The 15286-nt window shown below is 41.7% G+C and overlaps 1 protein-coding gene across 1 annotated transcript in view; it reads right to left on the bottom strand.

The window, feature by feature from the left end:
• GABRG3 (gamma-aminobutyric acid type A receptor subunit gamma3) overlaps positions 1-15286 on the bottom strand; it is a 526844-nt gene that overhangs the window by 492478 nt on the left and 19080 nt on the right. The window contains exon 3 of the mRNA XM_034757916.1: positions 2059-2126. Coding sequence (XP_034613807.1) covers positions 2059-2126 — 68 coding nt within the window. The remainder of the gene's footprint in view (positions 1-2058; positions 2127-15286) is intronic.

A 15286-nucleotide genomic window follows, 5' to 3' on the forward strand; every position in this document is an offset into this window, starting at 1 on the left:
TGAACATAGCTTTCAGTGGTTTTACTTATTACTCTACTGTATTTTATATAGACGGAATACTTACCACATGTAGCAAGGCTATGTTGTTTGTAACTCTGTATCGTTACATGAAAACAACCTACTTTATAAATATCAACATGCCAGCCACACTCCAAATATTACACAGCCACATTTGGGGATTTTTTTAAAAAATAACTGACTTCTTAATGTATTTCCTCACCAGAATTTCATGAGGTACTCGGAATTTGGGCTTAAAGCATAAGTAAGCCAGGTGTGGTTATACTGTAGCATAAATTGACTTCCAAATACTGCTGGCTCACTTGAAGTGGTTTTTTCTTTTCCATCCCCTTAGTTTGGGCAGTTCGTATAAAATTTTGTTAATCCAAGTATTTTGTGACAGAAGATACATCTACATCTCCAGCAGCTCAGAGCAAGGAAAAGGAACTAAATAAACCTTTCCAACCTAATAAGACAGTTGTTCACTTTTCTCATTCCCCTTGTGCAGGGCACACATAAGATACATACTGCAATAATGTGAGCCAGAGGAATGCATGCAGAGGAGATCCTCCTGTAGACACATTCCTCTGAATTGTAGTTGGAGGAAAGATAATTATCAATTTAAGAATAACACAGATGCCTCCATTGTTTCACATTCTGTGCTTCAACTGAAGAAATATAACCAAATGTTTCACTCTCTCACAGAGTGTGACACTGAGATGTTCCCAGTACTGATTATTTGTTCTATCTTCACTTGCCAAATCTCCCATTTGCACAGAGTCTCGTGTTTGGATTTTTTTTTTAAATATACATTAATAAGCCGTTGAAAAAAGGCATTGGCATTCAAACTCAGAACAATGGTTTCAAAACTCAGCCTCCCTCCCCAGTAAGCTAGAAGAACAATTACACTTATTGTTTAATATTTATATTACAGTTGCACCACACAGAGCGCAATCAAATTTGGGTCGTTGGCTAGGTTTTGAACACACACACAATGGAATTCCAAGTGTCTGCCCTGAAGAATTTAAGTAGGAGATTTTAGATGTGAGCAGATCAAAATATTAGCAAACCTCCTTTCCCCCAATTCCTGCCCCCATTTCTGAACCACATTAGGACAAAATTCATCCTTCCACACAACAGAGAGTGTTTGGAATCCATGAATTGAAGCCAAAAGTTGTGCCACAAAAACAATCCAAGCCTATGTAACTATGTCAACATCAAGATAAAGAAGCACAATTTATAGTATTTGTCACTGCAAAAACTGAGCCCTTTCCTGAATGTTAAACCGTCTGTTAACAGTGAGCTAGAAGAGAGTTTTACTTCTATGATTAGATTAGGTCCAGCATAAACCAGTGGTATCAGACACACGAGCAGTGTTTCACATGCCTTCTGACAGTTCTGCGTTCCCTGGCTCATGCACACAGTACAACTAAAGATGACCTTTTTTTCCAAAAGCTCAAGGGGAAAAATGAAGGACACTATTCTCTCATTGATTTATAGTACAACACTGGAGATCTGATAAACTCATGTAAATAAATGCACTGATAGAGTTAATACTGATTTTGATCCAGAGTTAACTCAACACTTAAAGCCAAATCTTACATATATATTTCTATACAGGGACATATTGCGAATACCTGGCTTATTTTTAAGATGAACATTAATTTTACATAGACATGTTTCTATTTAATTTTAATTTCCTGTATTCCTAAACGATATTATTTAAGCATCACTTGCAACATTTTCCTGGAAACAGGCTTGTTTCATATGTGTCTTTCTGAACATCATACTTTTATCATTCAAGATATAACAGCATTTTATGACAGGCAGCACTCAGCATGATACTGCTGAGTTGGTTTATTTCTCCTTGGAAAGGCACAAAAGTAGAACTATGTCTAAAAAGTAGAACTATGTCTGCTGACTTATTTCTCACTGCTTTCAATCAAAACATCTTATCCTAGTGACATTTTTCTCTCCCCCCCCCCACCCCCCGCTTTCAACAGCAAGTATTGATGCCAAGACAAGCAGTCCAGATAAAATCATTGTTAGCAAGACACTTACCATATTTATTGATGACACTGGGCCAATGCTGTTAACATAAATGTCAACATCAATAACTGTTGGTTTTACTGTGGAAGAAAACAAAAGGCAGCATTTAATACCACCCTGTGGAGGACACAGCTCATCATGTTAAACTTTTTCATAATTACAGATACCCATCTTTGATTAAAACCAAAAAACTAACAAACAAAACAGCTCATACATTTTGAAGGACTGGCAAGGTTCCTTTCTATTATGCTTGCTGCATATGTACTCCCTGCAGTAAATTATAGCCTGGGTCAGTTTCTCTTTATAATCTCTGTTTATCTCAGTACCAGCATGGAAAACAGATTTTTTGTGGTTATACAATGGCCCAGATTCAGAAACTAGGCTATAAGGCATCCAAACTGATTTAGCTTACAAAATTTCTCCAGTCCCCTCTTCATATAAACTACACGGCCTTCCCCCATGTGCTTGGCTATCCCAGGAAACTCCTTCGAGACTTAGGTCTTGTCTACACAAGAAAGTTGCACTAGTTTAACTAAAAAAAAAATCAGTTATTTAAACTGATTTTGTTCAGCCAGAGCAATCCCTCCCACCTCATTTTGTTTAGATTTAACTGATTCATAATCGACTTAAACTAACCATGTTTTAAACCCACATAAGATAGCCTTTTGCACTGGTTTATCTAAATTGGTTTAAAATCACATTTAGGTAAGCTGGTGCAGCTCTCTCATGTAAACGAGGTCTTAGGCTCCCTCAGACTCAGGGGGCTAAATTGAGATGTGATTTGGTTCATTAACAGGCCACCTTAAAGCTACTACTTACCTCACTCCACTGATGACTAAGAGCATCAGTGCTGATATAGGTTACATGTCTAGAAGCCAAGCTTTAAATAAGGTAGGGCTACTTTAAGTGGGTTGTTCCCATCCTACGTTAACTTACACGTTCTTCTATCTCCCCAGCATGCAAGTTATACCAATTCAGATACCAGTTGTATGATAATTACTGTCTCTAAGGGATCCTACCTTACACCACATTTCTGAATTTAGCCCATTGTATGCATCGAATCATAGAAGTGTAGGATTGGAAGGGAGCTTGAGAGGTCATCTAGCCCAGTCCCTGCACTCATGGCAGGAGTGAGTATTGTCTAGAATGTAGATAATATGTAGTATTATCTTGCATGTAGAATGCAAACAATAAATGAGGCTTTAAAAGTGCTTAGCTTTTTTTAAGTTGTGCTTATTTCAGTATTTATGAAATAACTGTCAATTCCTGTCAATCACCATTACAATAAACTTATAAAAACAGAAGTTTCTATGAAAATACAAAAGACAAACATTAAAATGAGCAGAAATAGAAAGCCAAAGACAATAAGCCCTGTCTATAATTCATAAAGTGGTCCTATACTGTTAGAAAAGTGTGGTATGACAGTTTGGGTTACTTAAGGTCAGAAATTTTGTCTAAAGAATTGACTTGTGGTGATAAAATTCAAATCCTGCCTACAGCAATCAAAAGGAAATCTGAACTCAGTTGAACAAACACAGCTGATTAATGTAACTCTAATTGTACCCAGCTGATAACAAAATAGGAGTCTAACTGCTCCTAGCAAGGAGACTGGCTTCAAAATGCAATAATAGGTAGAACTGTAGAAAGCTACAATTGACATAATTTAGGTAAGGATTGGAAGTGGCAGGGAAGCACAAGCAGTTTTATTTAGATATTACATGTGGGCAACAAGACCCTGACACTGCAAAGACGTATGCACATACTCAACATTACACACTGAGTAGTTCCATTGAACTACCCAAAGTGCATCAGGCTAGGCATATAAGTTTCTGTAGGATTGGGGACTAAATGATCATGCATTGTTTTGAATCCACATTTTAGTTAAACTGTATTTATATAAATATGCTATAAATAATTAATTTACTGAATAAACTGAGTCAAATAATCTGCAGCAGAAAAGGCCCATTTAAACCAGTGGAGAATGTGGCCTTCTATGTTTTGTGAATGCTCCAGATGATTTATAAACAGAAGAGAATTAAGAAGAAGACTGCTGATATCATGTCAGTGAAAGTCAGGGTTCAGACTCAGATTTCCTCATAAAACCTCCTACTTCCAAATTTAAAGGAGCCTGCTACACTATTACATCTCCTAGTATAGGAGAAGATAGGATGCTCCCTAGAACTAGATTGTTTTGCTTGGTAGTGGCAGAAGATACAAGTGCCACATGTTGTTTCTATAAATGTTAACAGAAATGTAATTGGCTCTTCTGTTAAAAAGTATAGCCTCATGATTAGAAATGGTCATAGACAAAACCCCCACAGGTACAGATTTTTAGATTGGTTATGGTAGGACTTTAATTCAGGGATACCCAATGCCTTCTGAACTTAAAGGTTCTAGAATTATTGCACTGAAAAAAGTGTATATTGTGTTAAGAAAAAGCCAGCTGGGTCTCAACTGTTTCTATACACAATGCATACAAAAACTCTCCTTACACTAATTTTCAAAACTAAACTGAGTTTAATGGAAAGAAGGAAAGAGTTACATTAGCAATTATTTCAGTAAACCTATTCTATTCTGGCTGTATAATTGAATGTTCACAAATGCACATCTTAATGGATTGATTTAGCCTTATCTGGAGCTGTTGAGCTGCTGATGGAGCCTTCTTTCTTGTATTAAAAAATACTCAGACCTCACAGACCTTGAGCAGGCAAGCAACATTTTCATACCACACTAAAAACGGACAGTAAGATTACAGATGATACCCTAGTCCTCAGAACAGTTTTGTCAGAGGAATCAGCCAGAAATAGTTCTAAAGAGCTGTCAAAAACCTAGGGAAATTCCTGACAGAACCATATGTATATCATATGCGGACGTGTGATTAAAGGTTGTCAAGAGATATCAGCATTCTCAAATGAAGTTTTTTGACACATTGTTTATTCTATGGCAGTTACTTTTGCTAAAAGACAACACAAATGAGTCCAAATTACAGCAGTGTAATGCTGACAAAGTACTGCCATACTATAGTATTTAGGGTTATTTAATTGCTTACCATATATATTTTTAATTTTCAAACATCTTAGTGTTAAAGGGAATTTATAAAGCTGATTGAAATATCTGCAAAATTAAGGTTATGTCAGGAAAGTACCAAATGTATATATCTGGGATCGGCAACCTTTGGCACGTGGCTCACCAGGGTAAGCACCCTGGAGGGCTGGGCTGGTTTGTTTACCTGCTGCGTCCACAGGTTTGGCCAATCGCATCTCCCACTGGCCGCGGTTTGCTGCCTCAGGCCAATGGGGGAGGCAGGAAGTGGCGGCCAGCACATCCCTCATCCCGCGCCACTTCCTGCCGCTCCCATTGGCCTGGAGTGGTGAACCGCGGCCAGTGGGAGCGGCAATCGGCTGAACCTGCGGATGGGACAGGTAAACAAACTGGGCCAGCCCGCCGGGGGATTACCCTGGTGGGCCGCATGCTGAAGGTTGCCAATCTCTGGTATATATCATGCAATTCCCATTCCCTTCAAATATCACTGCAGAGAGAAATTCTGTTCTCATTCATACCAGGGTAAGAGAGACATACATCTGCTGGTTTCAGTGAAGTTGTACTTTAGAATTACACTGGTATAAAAATAGCAGAATTTGACATATCTATACTGCATGGACTTGATTGCCCATTGAAGTCAATGGAAAGACTTTCTACTCACTTCACTGGGCTCTGGATCAATCCCTGGGTAAGTCTACACTGCAGTGTAAGACCAGGGTTTGAACTCAGGCTCAAGACTAACCTCCCCTCCCCGCCCCCTTCTGTCTACACACAAATCATGCTAACCCAAGGTTAAGACTTATGGTCCTAGGATCCCACAGGGGTAGAGGGTTCAAACCATAGTCCTTTGCAGTATAGATGCAGCCCCATTGGACTTGTGCTCTGGAAGTCTGCCTAGAAGTATCCCCCAATCCCATGGATCAATGTTTTGTCCTCTGGACAGCAAGGTTTAGTGGACAGTCAAGTTTTCCCATGCTGCAGCATGAACAAAGGGCTAGCCACATTTTGTGAGGATCCTAAGAAGTCTGGGATATGGGTGGTTGGACTGGGACTCACCTAATGCAGGGTAGATGCTGGAGCCCCAGGCTGGGACCAAGGGTTCAACAATTCCTAATCGAGGGTTACAAATTTATAGGGGCTCAAACCCAGGGTCTTCTAACTCAAGTTCTATTAATCTGGGATTATGTTGTACTGTTGACAGACACCCTATGTCATGAAGGCTAATTAGATGGCAAATTTAAATCTCTATTTTACAGCCTGTTCTTTTCTGTAAGTATCTTCACACTTTGTCGCACACAGGAAAACCGAGGGATATACGATTCTGATCACTTATTTTTCTAATTTAGTTTTTTAGAGGATGTTGCTACTTAAAGATCTCAAGACTCTTTTGTAGCTGCTGTTCAGCCGTTGTGCCCGTGTCAGCAATTCCATCAACATGAGACCATAATTGGGTATTTTCTACAGAAAGCTGCAGAAAGACCACAAAAATCTCCATATTTGAAACCTATGGAGACAAAATGTATGCTGCTGCACAGGGCTCATGAATATTTAATATTTAGAAATCTCCCTCGCTGGAAGTTTATTTAACATGAATAGAGCGAGGTGAAATAGTTCAAAACTTTAAAATTCCCAGGAAAAGAAAGTTTTTAATGTTATTAAATGTCCACCTTTTATTTTTGCTATTAGTCAAACAGTCCAAACCTTAAGTTATCCTACACTTTCTTTAGAACATTGATGCAAATATTATGGATCAATAATTAAATCATTTTTGTTTAAAATAAAGTGCTATGTTTTTATTCCTAAAGCGTGCATATAATCATGTAACCAATGTATAAACATTATATGATCCCAGTTCCAAAAATCAATCTGTATTCCAAGGTGTCAAACTTCTACAGGAGTTCTGCATGCAAAATGCTAGCAGGATTAGACCCCACAGTAATTAGATGCTCTTGAAAATTATTCTGTAATAATATTCCAAATTATCTGATCATTCAAAGAGTAACTAATTACCACATACATTGCCACTTTTAGACTGTGGTAAGGTTGTAGTTTAAATAATTGAGTAATGATTAGAGCTGGAAGACTGACTGACTTTTGGTTCACTGGCAGTTCCCAAAAAAATAAAAAACAATTCAACCTGAATTTTTTCTTTTTTTTTTAATTTTTGGCAAATCACCTATACCATCCCCTCCTCCTGTTTTGTGAATGGGTGTAAATCCTTTTGTGAATCTAGCCTGAAAATATGTTTTTTCCACAATTATTCAGCAGATTTGAGTCAAGTCAGTGGATTGTTTCAGTCAATCCAAAACTGCAGATTTTGGCAAATAAATTATTCATCTGAAAAATGTCTGTCTCTAGTGGTACTGTATTCTCATATAGTTACATATTTGTCCCTTTAAAATAAGTTGCTACCCCTACCAAAATGTCTTTATAAGAATATGTCTAGTAAGTATAGCTAATTTTTAAATGGTGTTGAGCAATGTGGGATACCTACTCAGACAGCTCAAGATTTCACCTCTATATTTTTGCACCAAGTTATCCCATTCCAGCAAACACATCTGTGACACTGGCAGACCTGGTGCCAGCTCATACCAAGGCCCCTAGGCCTCACTGAACATGGACAAATGCAAAGTTGGAAACCAGTCTGGCTTGCCTGTGTGTTAGTATAGTTAAAATAGGTATTAGGCTTATAAAAGTGTGTTTAGTATTTAGACTTTATGAAATGCTTCTGAGTTGCTGCATGTATTGATCTTACTTATAATATCCGTGTCACATGCTCTAAGGTAATATTTAAGTGTTTGTTCTGTAACTATAAAAATGTTTGGTCAAACTCTAAACCCTCAGAGTCAGGCGAGAAGCATTATACCAGGGGTCGGCAACATTCAGAACATGGCTCGCCAGGGTAAGCACCCTGGCGGGCCGGGCCAGTTTTATTTACCTGCTGACGCGGCATGTTCAGCCGATCGTGGCCCCCACTGGCCGCGGTTCACCGTCCCGGGCCAATGGGGGCAGCGAGATGCTGCGTCCAGCACATCGCTTGCCCGCGCTGCTTCTCATTGCCCCCATTGACCCGGGATGGCGAACTGCGGCCACTGGGGGCCATGATCGGCCGAACCTGCCGCGTCAGCAGGTAAATAAAATTGGCCAGGCCTGCCAGGGTGCTTACCTTGGCGAGCCATGTGCCGAATGTTGCCGACCCCTGCATTATACCAAGTGTGAGATACTAGTTTACCACAAGAGGTGTCATCTCCTGCCCAACAAAAGGAAGCCCATAGACACCAGACTAACCGCTGTAAAACATCAGTGGACAAAAGACTTGGTTGATTGTCCCTGCCCCCAACACCCACGAAGAGAAGATACACACAAATACTTGTTGCATCACAGCTTGAACTCTGGGGATAGGGAATAAAAATCCTTGTCAAGAAGAAATTATGCCTATGTTCCTTGGACTTCAGGGAGAGAGTCAGACTTCTAAACATAAGCAAGAGATCCCCAGCTTTGTAGCTTTGGTTAGCCTTAAAGGATATATTAAGCCTGCATATTACGGCAGCTTCTATCATCTTTGAAACCTAAGACTGACTCATTTGTGTGCATATGCTTACCTGCCTTAACTTTGTAAGCAACACTTATTTCTTTTCTGAGTTAATAAATCTTTAGTTAATTACAGGATTAACAAGTATTGCCTTTGGTGAGAGATCTAGGATGCAATTGCCTGGTCCTGTGGGACTGGGAGTAACCTGAATGTTCTTATGATTTTTGATGTAAAGAACCATTTGTCACAAAGGTGAACTTGCCTTGGTGGCAAGATAGACTGGAGTGCCAAAGGGGCCTGTCTGTTACTCCATGTTAAGGTTGTAGTAGTGCCTGAGATCGCACTTGTTACTTGGTTGAAGAAATTTAAGTACAGAACTCACAGCCAGTTTGGCGTCTGTGTCCTGATTTCTAACAGTCTCTCCTGAAATTGGCACTCACAGTTGTGAGACATTCTAGACAGCTTGATGATATCGGTGGGGAATGCTAGTGAGAAAAACTATGATTTTAACTCAGAGTTCTTGACTTGCTTTTCATTTGTAGGAGAAGTTCGTGTTTTTGGACAAGGAGTAGGGGGCATAGCCTTTCATTGCCTATAGCCCAAGGATGGAACTCTGTCTTCATGAAGACCTCAATCCGAAGGACTCTGAGACAGTGTTGTGTAGTAGAAGCCCCCTTCCAGGTCACTCCTAAAGTACTGCTTGCTGGAGATATGTTGCTGCAGTTTTTATCACAGTAAAATCCACAGCGATGATGCAGGGGGACCTGGGGGGTTCTGAGTGGAACAGTGAATTTCCATGAGAAAAGGGAGCAGTAATGAAGATAAAAAGAGAAATAGAAAAATGGGTTCAGATTGGGAGAGAAAAATGGGCCAGGGGTGTCATTTGGATGAGAACTAGCTGAGTGCAGATCATTCTGCATGAATGTATTTAATAGTGAACTCAGGTGCTAATATTTCTTGCAAAGTCATCATGCTGACTGAACAATGCCTTACAGCCCAGCTCCCATGATCTGTAGAGACAATCCATCTTGTCTCAGGGTGCTTGTGATTTTTCCCTCATTATTAACATGACCCTAATTTATTTTTTCCACGCAGTAATTGAAGTGTTGAAGTATTTCTGATGACACAAGACTTTTGGGGAGAAATGGTCATTAACAGTACAGCTGTAGACCCACAAAAAAGGCATTGCAACAGGGAGCGTCAGAGACTAACCTTTAGGTACCTAGAAAAATCACAGAAGTAACACTGCAATCCACACAGGGTGACTTAGGCACCTAGGGTCTCTATGCACTGGATGAGGAGAAATAGGCATCTTAGAAAGGATTGCACAAAAGCCAGCATGCTAGGTGGGGAGCTGCCTAAACTAGCCCATGGAAGATACCAACCGGGGGAGTGGGGGAGGGGTGTGCTCAGCCCCACTCCTCCCTCAGAGTTCCCAGCTGCAGGGAGGTCCCTATCTCTACTGAGCAATCCACAAATGGGAACCTCTTTCCCAGAATCAAGCAGCTTAGGCACCTAGGTAGTTTCTTGTAGGAATGAGTTAGGTGCCCGGGTCGCTTCACATAAAATGGTCAGTGGAGGAGGTAGTGCCACCCACCTTATAACTTTTAATCCAATGTTCAAGCATGTATCTGCTCTCTCTCTCCGCTCACTCCCCAGCCTGCTTCCTACTCACAGGATCTCTTCTCCATCCTTTTCTCTTCAGGGTACACCCCTTCCTCAGGGCTAAGCTCTAAGGGTCCTACTCTTTTCCTGTGAGCCTGCCTTCCCTCTCTAACACACAGAGAAATGGGCTACAGACATGCTCACTACAGCTCTTTCTTGTGGCAGCTTCCTGGTGTTATACTAGCCCAGCCCATACCTGCTCAGGTGAGCTTCATCCTCCAATCAGGGGTTGCTCTTCCTGCCTAATCCTCTCATGTGAGATCTATCACACTAATTGGTCCTCTCTGAGCTTCATTAACCCTTTCAGTATTGGTGTGGAGTGAACACCCCCTCATGGAGACTTCCTGCTCAAATCCTTTCTCCCCCTCCGGTAGAGATGGGAGAATTCAACCTGGGTCTCCCACATCCTGGGTAAATGCTCTAATCACTGGGCTAAAAGTTATAAGATGGGCAGCAGCAGCTCCTCCTTCAGCTATATTTTGAATGGGACCAGATCTGATCAGCAGCCTCTGAGCAAACCTACCAGATTGGGCCTCGAACGCATTCATCTCCCAGTTCACAGATTGCTCTGGGCTTTCGAAGGATATAGGCAGCTAAACACCAGAGCATGCACTTATTGAGTTCCTGGGGGTGGGCTGGCACAGGAGCAGAAACTTGGGACTTACCTACATGGTACAGGGATGTGAATTCTAATGCACACCAATGTATTGATATTAACACACTGTGGGGAGCTTTTAGTTTAGCAGGGTCTACTCAGACTTGATAGTGCATTTCATATTGGTGCACATTATAATTCATATTCTTCTAGTGCACATTGCTGCACCATGTAGACAAGACCTTAGGTGGTGAAGGAACTTTTACCCTGAAAATGAAGGCACCCATAGATGGATTACAGGTTTGTGGGGCCCTGGGCCAGAGCAAGTGGGGGCCCCTCCTCACACCTTCTGCCTGCAGTCTCCGCCTGGCACTCCTGCCAGGGAGCAGGGTCAGGGCACGTGGGCTTTCCCCCACCCGCTTGGCACTCGTGCTGAGGAGCGAGGTCAGGGTGCCCATTTTTTCAGGGGCCCCCAGGCACAGGTCCTGTTGGCCCAGTGTCTAATCTGTCACTGTAGACACCAAGTGAGTATAGGTGTCTGCCAGGATCTGCAGGAGTTTCATGGATTACAATGAAGCCCAAACTTGGATTTAGGTGCCTAAATCTGGGTTTAGGCACCTCAGTACCTTTGTGGATCAGGCCATAGGTATTACATACTTTATGTGGTCATTATTATCCCAGCTTAGTAAATATAGCTTGATAAATGGGGGTTATTGGAACATTAAGTGCTGCAGTAATGTTCTTACAGTGAGTACCCTATGTGTGTAGTTTTGTTACACTGCCAAAGGATGCCTGGCCCAACAAAGTAATTTGTTACTTTGACCATTACTTGCATTTTTTTAATTGTAGGGTGCAAAATGAGCTGTGTAATGTAAATCAAGTGAGATGATGGTGAAGGATTAAATGGGAATGAAGAACTAGGTGGGTCAAGTTCCTTCTAGACTTCCTAACCTTTGAGATTTTTAGAGTTGAAGAATTTTTGTACAGAAAGTAATTTTTTTTTCAGGGGAAAAAAAACAGTAATCCATTGATATCCACTTTCAGCCTTAACAATATTTTTAATGAATTATTTGTGGGTGGGCATAAGATTTACTAGTTTTTGAATCAGCCTTAGAAATTTACATGTATTGGGGAATATATATCTGTAGCAAGGCTACTGACTCACTGCCACAGCGCCTCCTGCTGCTCAGTCCAGGAATTAGCTTATCGAGCTCAGGAGTGCCCTCCTCTGGCTAGTTTCTCCCTGCCCTTACCTGCCCTTCTGCAGTCCCTTTATCTCCACCACGTGTAGGGCCCACGTCCCTCCTGGAATACAGTACTCCTGACCTTGGGGTGCTGCCCCTCACACAGGGAGCCCTACTCCCTTGAGCCCACCTCACCTCAGTGATCCCCTGCCAGTCTTCATCTAGCCCCATCCCCCAGGGGCAGACTGCAGTCTGAAGTGGCCACTCATCATTGGCTGGGGGTTGGACCTGCTTCCTTTCCCTGCAGCCCCAGTACCTCCTTAGGCCTCAGCCTGGGAGGTCACCAGGCCTGAGCTCCCCAACTCAGCCTGCCCCTGCCCCTGCCCCTGCACTACTCTGTTGAAGGTACGCTGTGCCTGGGCCGGCTCCAGGAACCAGCTTGTCAAGCAGGTGCTTGGGGCGGCTGCTCCGGAGAGGGGCAGCACGTCCAGGTATTTGGCGGCAATTCGGCAGATGGTCCCTCACTCCGTCTCGGAGCGAAGGACCTCCCGCCGAATTGCCGCCGCAGATTGCGATCGCAACTTTTTTTTTTTTTTTTTTTTTTTTGGCTGCCTGGGGCAGCCAAAACCCAGGAGCCAGCCCTGCCCTGGGCTCCCAGGGAGCCTGGGCCTACCTCACAGCCCTTTTTATACCAGCCCCACCAGGCCTGGATTGGCTGCTATCTGCCTTGGCCTGATTGGCTCCTCAGGGCAGCCCTTTGCCAGAGCTGGTTTTAACCCCTTTCTCTCCGGAGCGGGGTGCTTTCCCCACTACAATATCCATAAGAAGGACTCCCTCCTCTGAGTTCGTATGAGGTCCAACAAGATAGGGATTCCCTCCTGCAGACTTTAGCAAGTCCACAGGTGGTCATGTGGTGTGGGTGGATTTATACCTGGGTGGAATATGGGGACAACACACACTGGGCAGAAATGAAAGGGGGGAAAGGAAGTCAACCAATAGAAACATTTTCAAGCATTTAAAATATTATATCTAGGTAATTCTCACTGTTTAAAATTAACATAAAGTATTCCACCTTTCTCTGGCCGAATTGCACAATAGCAACTCTAGAGCAGCAGCTATTAGTTTTTGCCAAGAAAGGCCTGCCTAAAAGGGAAAAATGTCCTATAAGAGTGCATCTTTGCACTAGGAAGAATTAGCATGGACCAGGCAGTCATAAAGGAAAATGCTTTTTGGGAAAAAGCTTACTTCAGTGTGGTGCATATCACCACCATACCGCACATTGTCTGATTTTAACCAAACTTCCCAAGAAACACTCTACACTGAGATTAAGATGCAGCATATAAATTTTTGGTTTCTTTTCAGGAAGCAATGGAATGGTAGTAAAAATCCTGTATATAATGGGAAGCTGTCACGTTCAGCCTTAACCACAGAATAGCTACAACTACTGAGTCTATGAGTTTGACTGACGTTAAGTGCCTGCCATACTTCCATAGCCAGAATGGTACTTAAGAAAATAAAGATAATGAATATTTAAACTTTGAACTTATACAGTACTTTTCCCGAGATAGTCATCACCTAGAAACAGAGAGCTCCGAGTAACCCAATCTGATGTAGGATTAAGTATTATTTACGTTCACATAGCAAGACCTTTTCTGATTTTTTTCTTTTGTTTGTTTTTGTTTTAAGAAGCTCTGGTGGTAGGAATCACCTCTGATTAGGAGCACAGGTCACTGAACTCCTCCATAGCTTACAAACTAATAAAACCCCATCAACCAGATGAATTACATATGAACCCAACATTCTTATTCATTCTGTTGTACAGCATGCACCTCATGCTTGGTAAACCCATCATTCCTTCACCAAACAGCTGCATTCTAGCACATTGTCCTAACTGGTAATACACCCTGAGTCAGGCACATTCTCAAAAGGGCTGGCACATGTTGTAATATGCGATACCATTCAGAACCAGGTCCTCATCTGGTGTAAATCAGCATACTTCCACCAACTGCATGAGTTTTACCTTTCACATAGCCCGTATTTCTACAAAAGGACAAAAGCTTTTTGTTTATTTTGCAGGCTCTAATGAAGCTACACTGATTTTACACAATGCGTTTTGTGTTAATCTAGTTTTGCCAGGTCATACACATTTATATAAAATGATGATGTCAGCAATTTTCCTGACTCACAGGAACCTTTTCCAGTTCTCAATAACTTCTCTAAACAATACCAATATCCAATGTGTATCCATCGGCAGTTATTTATGCAATGCTCAATTTATTGGGCTCAATGCATTGCCTTTAGATTTACAAAATTGGACAATCTTACATCAAATTGGTTTTGAAGCAACATATTCATGAATCCATTGTAGCTGAGACAAACCAAGGATAGATTATACTGATTTTACCAACATAATTTGAGTGCTACTTCAAACATGAGGAACACACTGGTGCTTTGCCCAGGTAATTGTTTATTTCACCGTTTAGCCCTTCCGTTTAGCCCTTCATAGACCTTCCATAGCAAAATATAGCTGCTGCTGTTATGCATGTTGGGGTTGTTTTTACCATTATTGGTTAGGGATCCCAGGCAGTAAATCTTCTGCAAGGGGTGATGGGAAAATCTGTTTTTCTTCCGTCCAAGATTGTCAGGTTGTTCCTATTTAAATGTCATTCTATCCCACACTCTAGCAACCTTTCTAGCCTATGCATGTGAATTATGGAGCACAAATGACACTTGAGTGTTCTTTCAAGTCACTCGCTCCTGCACCCTAAATGCTACTTTGCATAGATTGCAAGCTTTTTGGGAAAGAAACCGTCTTTGTTCTATGTTTCTGCAGTGCCTAACACAATGGGGGCTTGGGGTCCTAAGTGCTACTGTAATAGTTGTATTAAAAAAAAACCCGTCTTAAATCCCTCTCTTCTTCCCATGTGAAGATTCCTCTTGATATCTGTGATGCTGGCAGACCAGGTGTCAGCTCATGCCAAGGCCCCAGGCCTCACTGAACATTGACAAATGCATAGCTGAAAAACAATCTGGCTTACCTGTGTTAAAATAGATGTTAAATTGATAAGAATGTGTTTAGTGTTTAGACCTTATGAATGTGTTGCAAGATGCTTCGTGCATTAGTCTCACTTATCTGTATACCATGTTATAGAGTGATAGCAAACGATTGCATTGTAAACCTCTAATTGTGTAACTCACCAAACAGGAAAAAAGCATTAATTA

Source organism: Trachemys scripta, chromosome 1 (genome assembly GCF_013100865.1).
Source record: "Trachemys scripta elegans isolate TJP31775 chromosome 1, CAS_Tse_1.0, whole genome shotgun sequence".
NCBI lineage: Eukaryota > Metazoa > Chordata > Testudines > Emydidae > Trachemys > Trachemys scripta.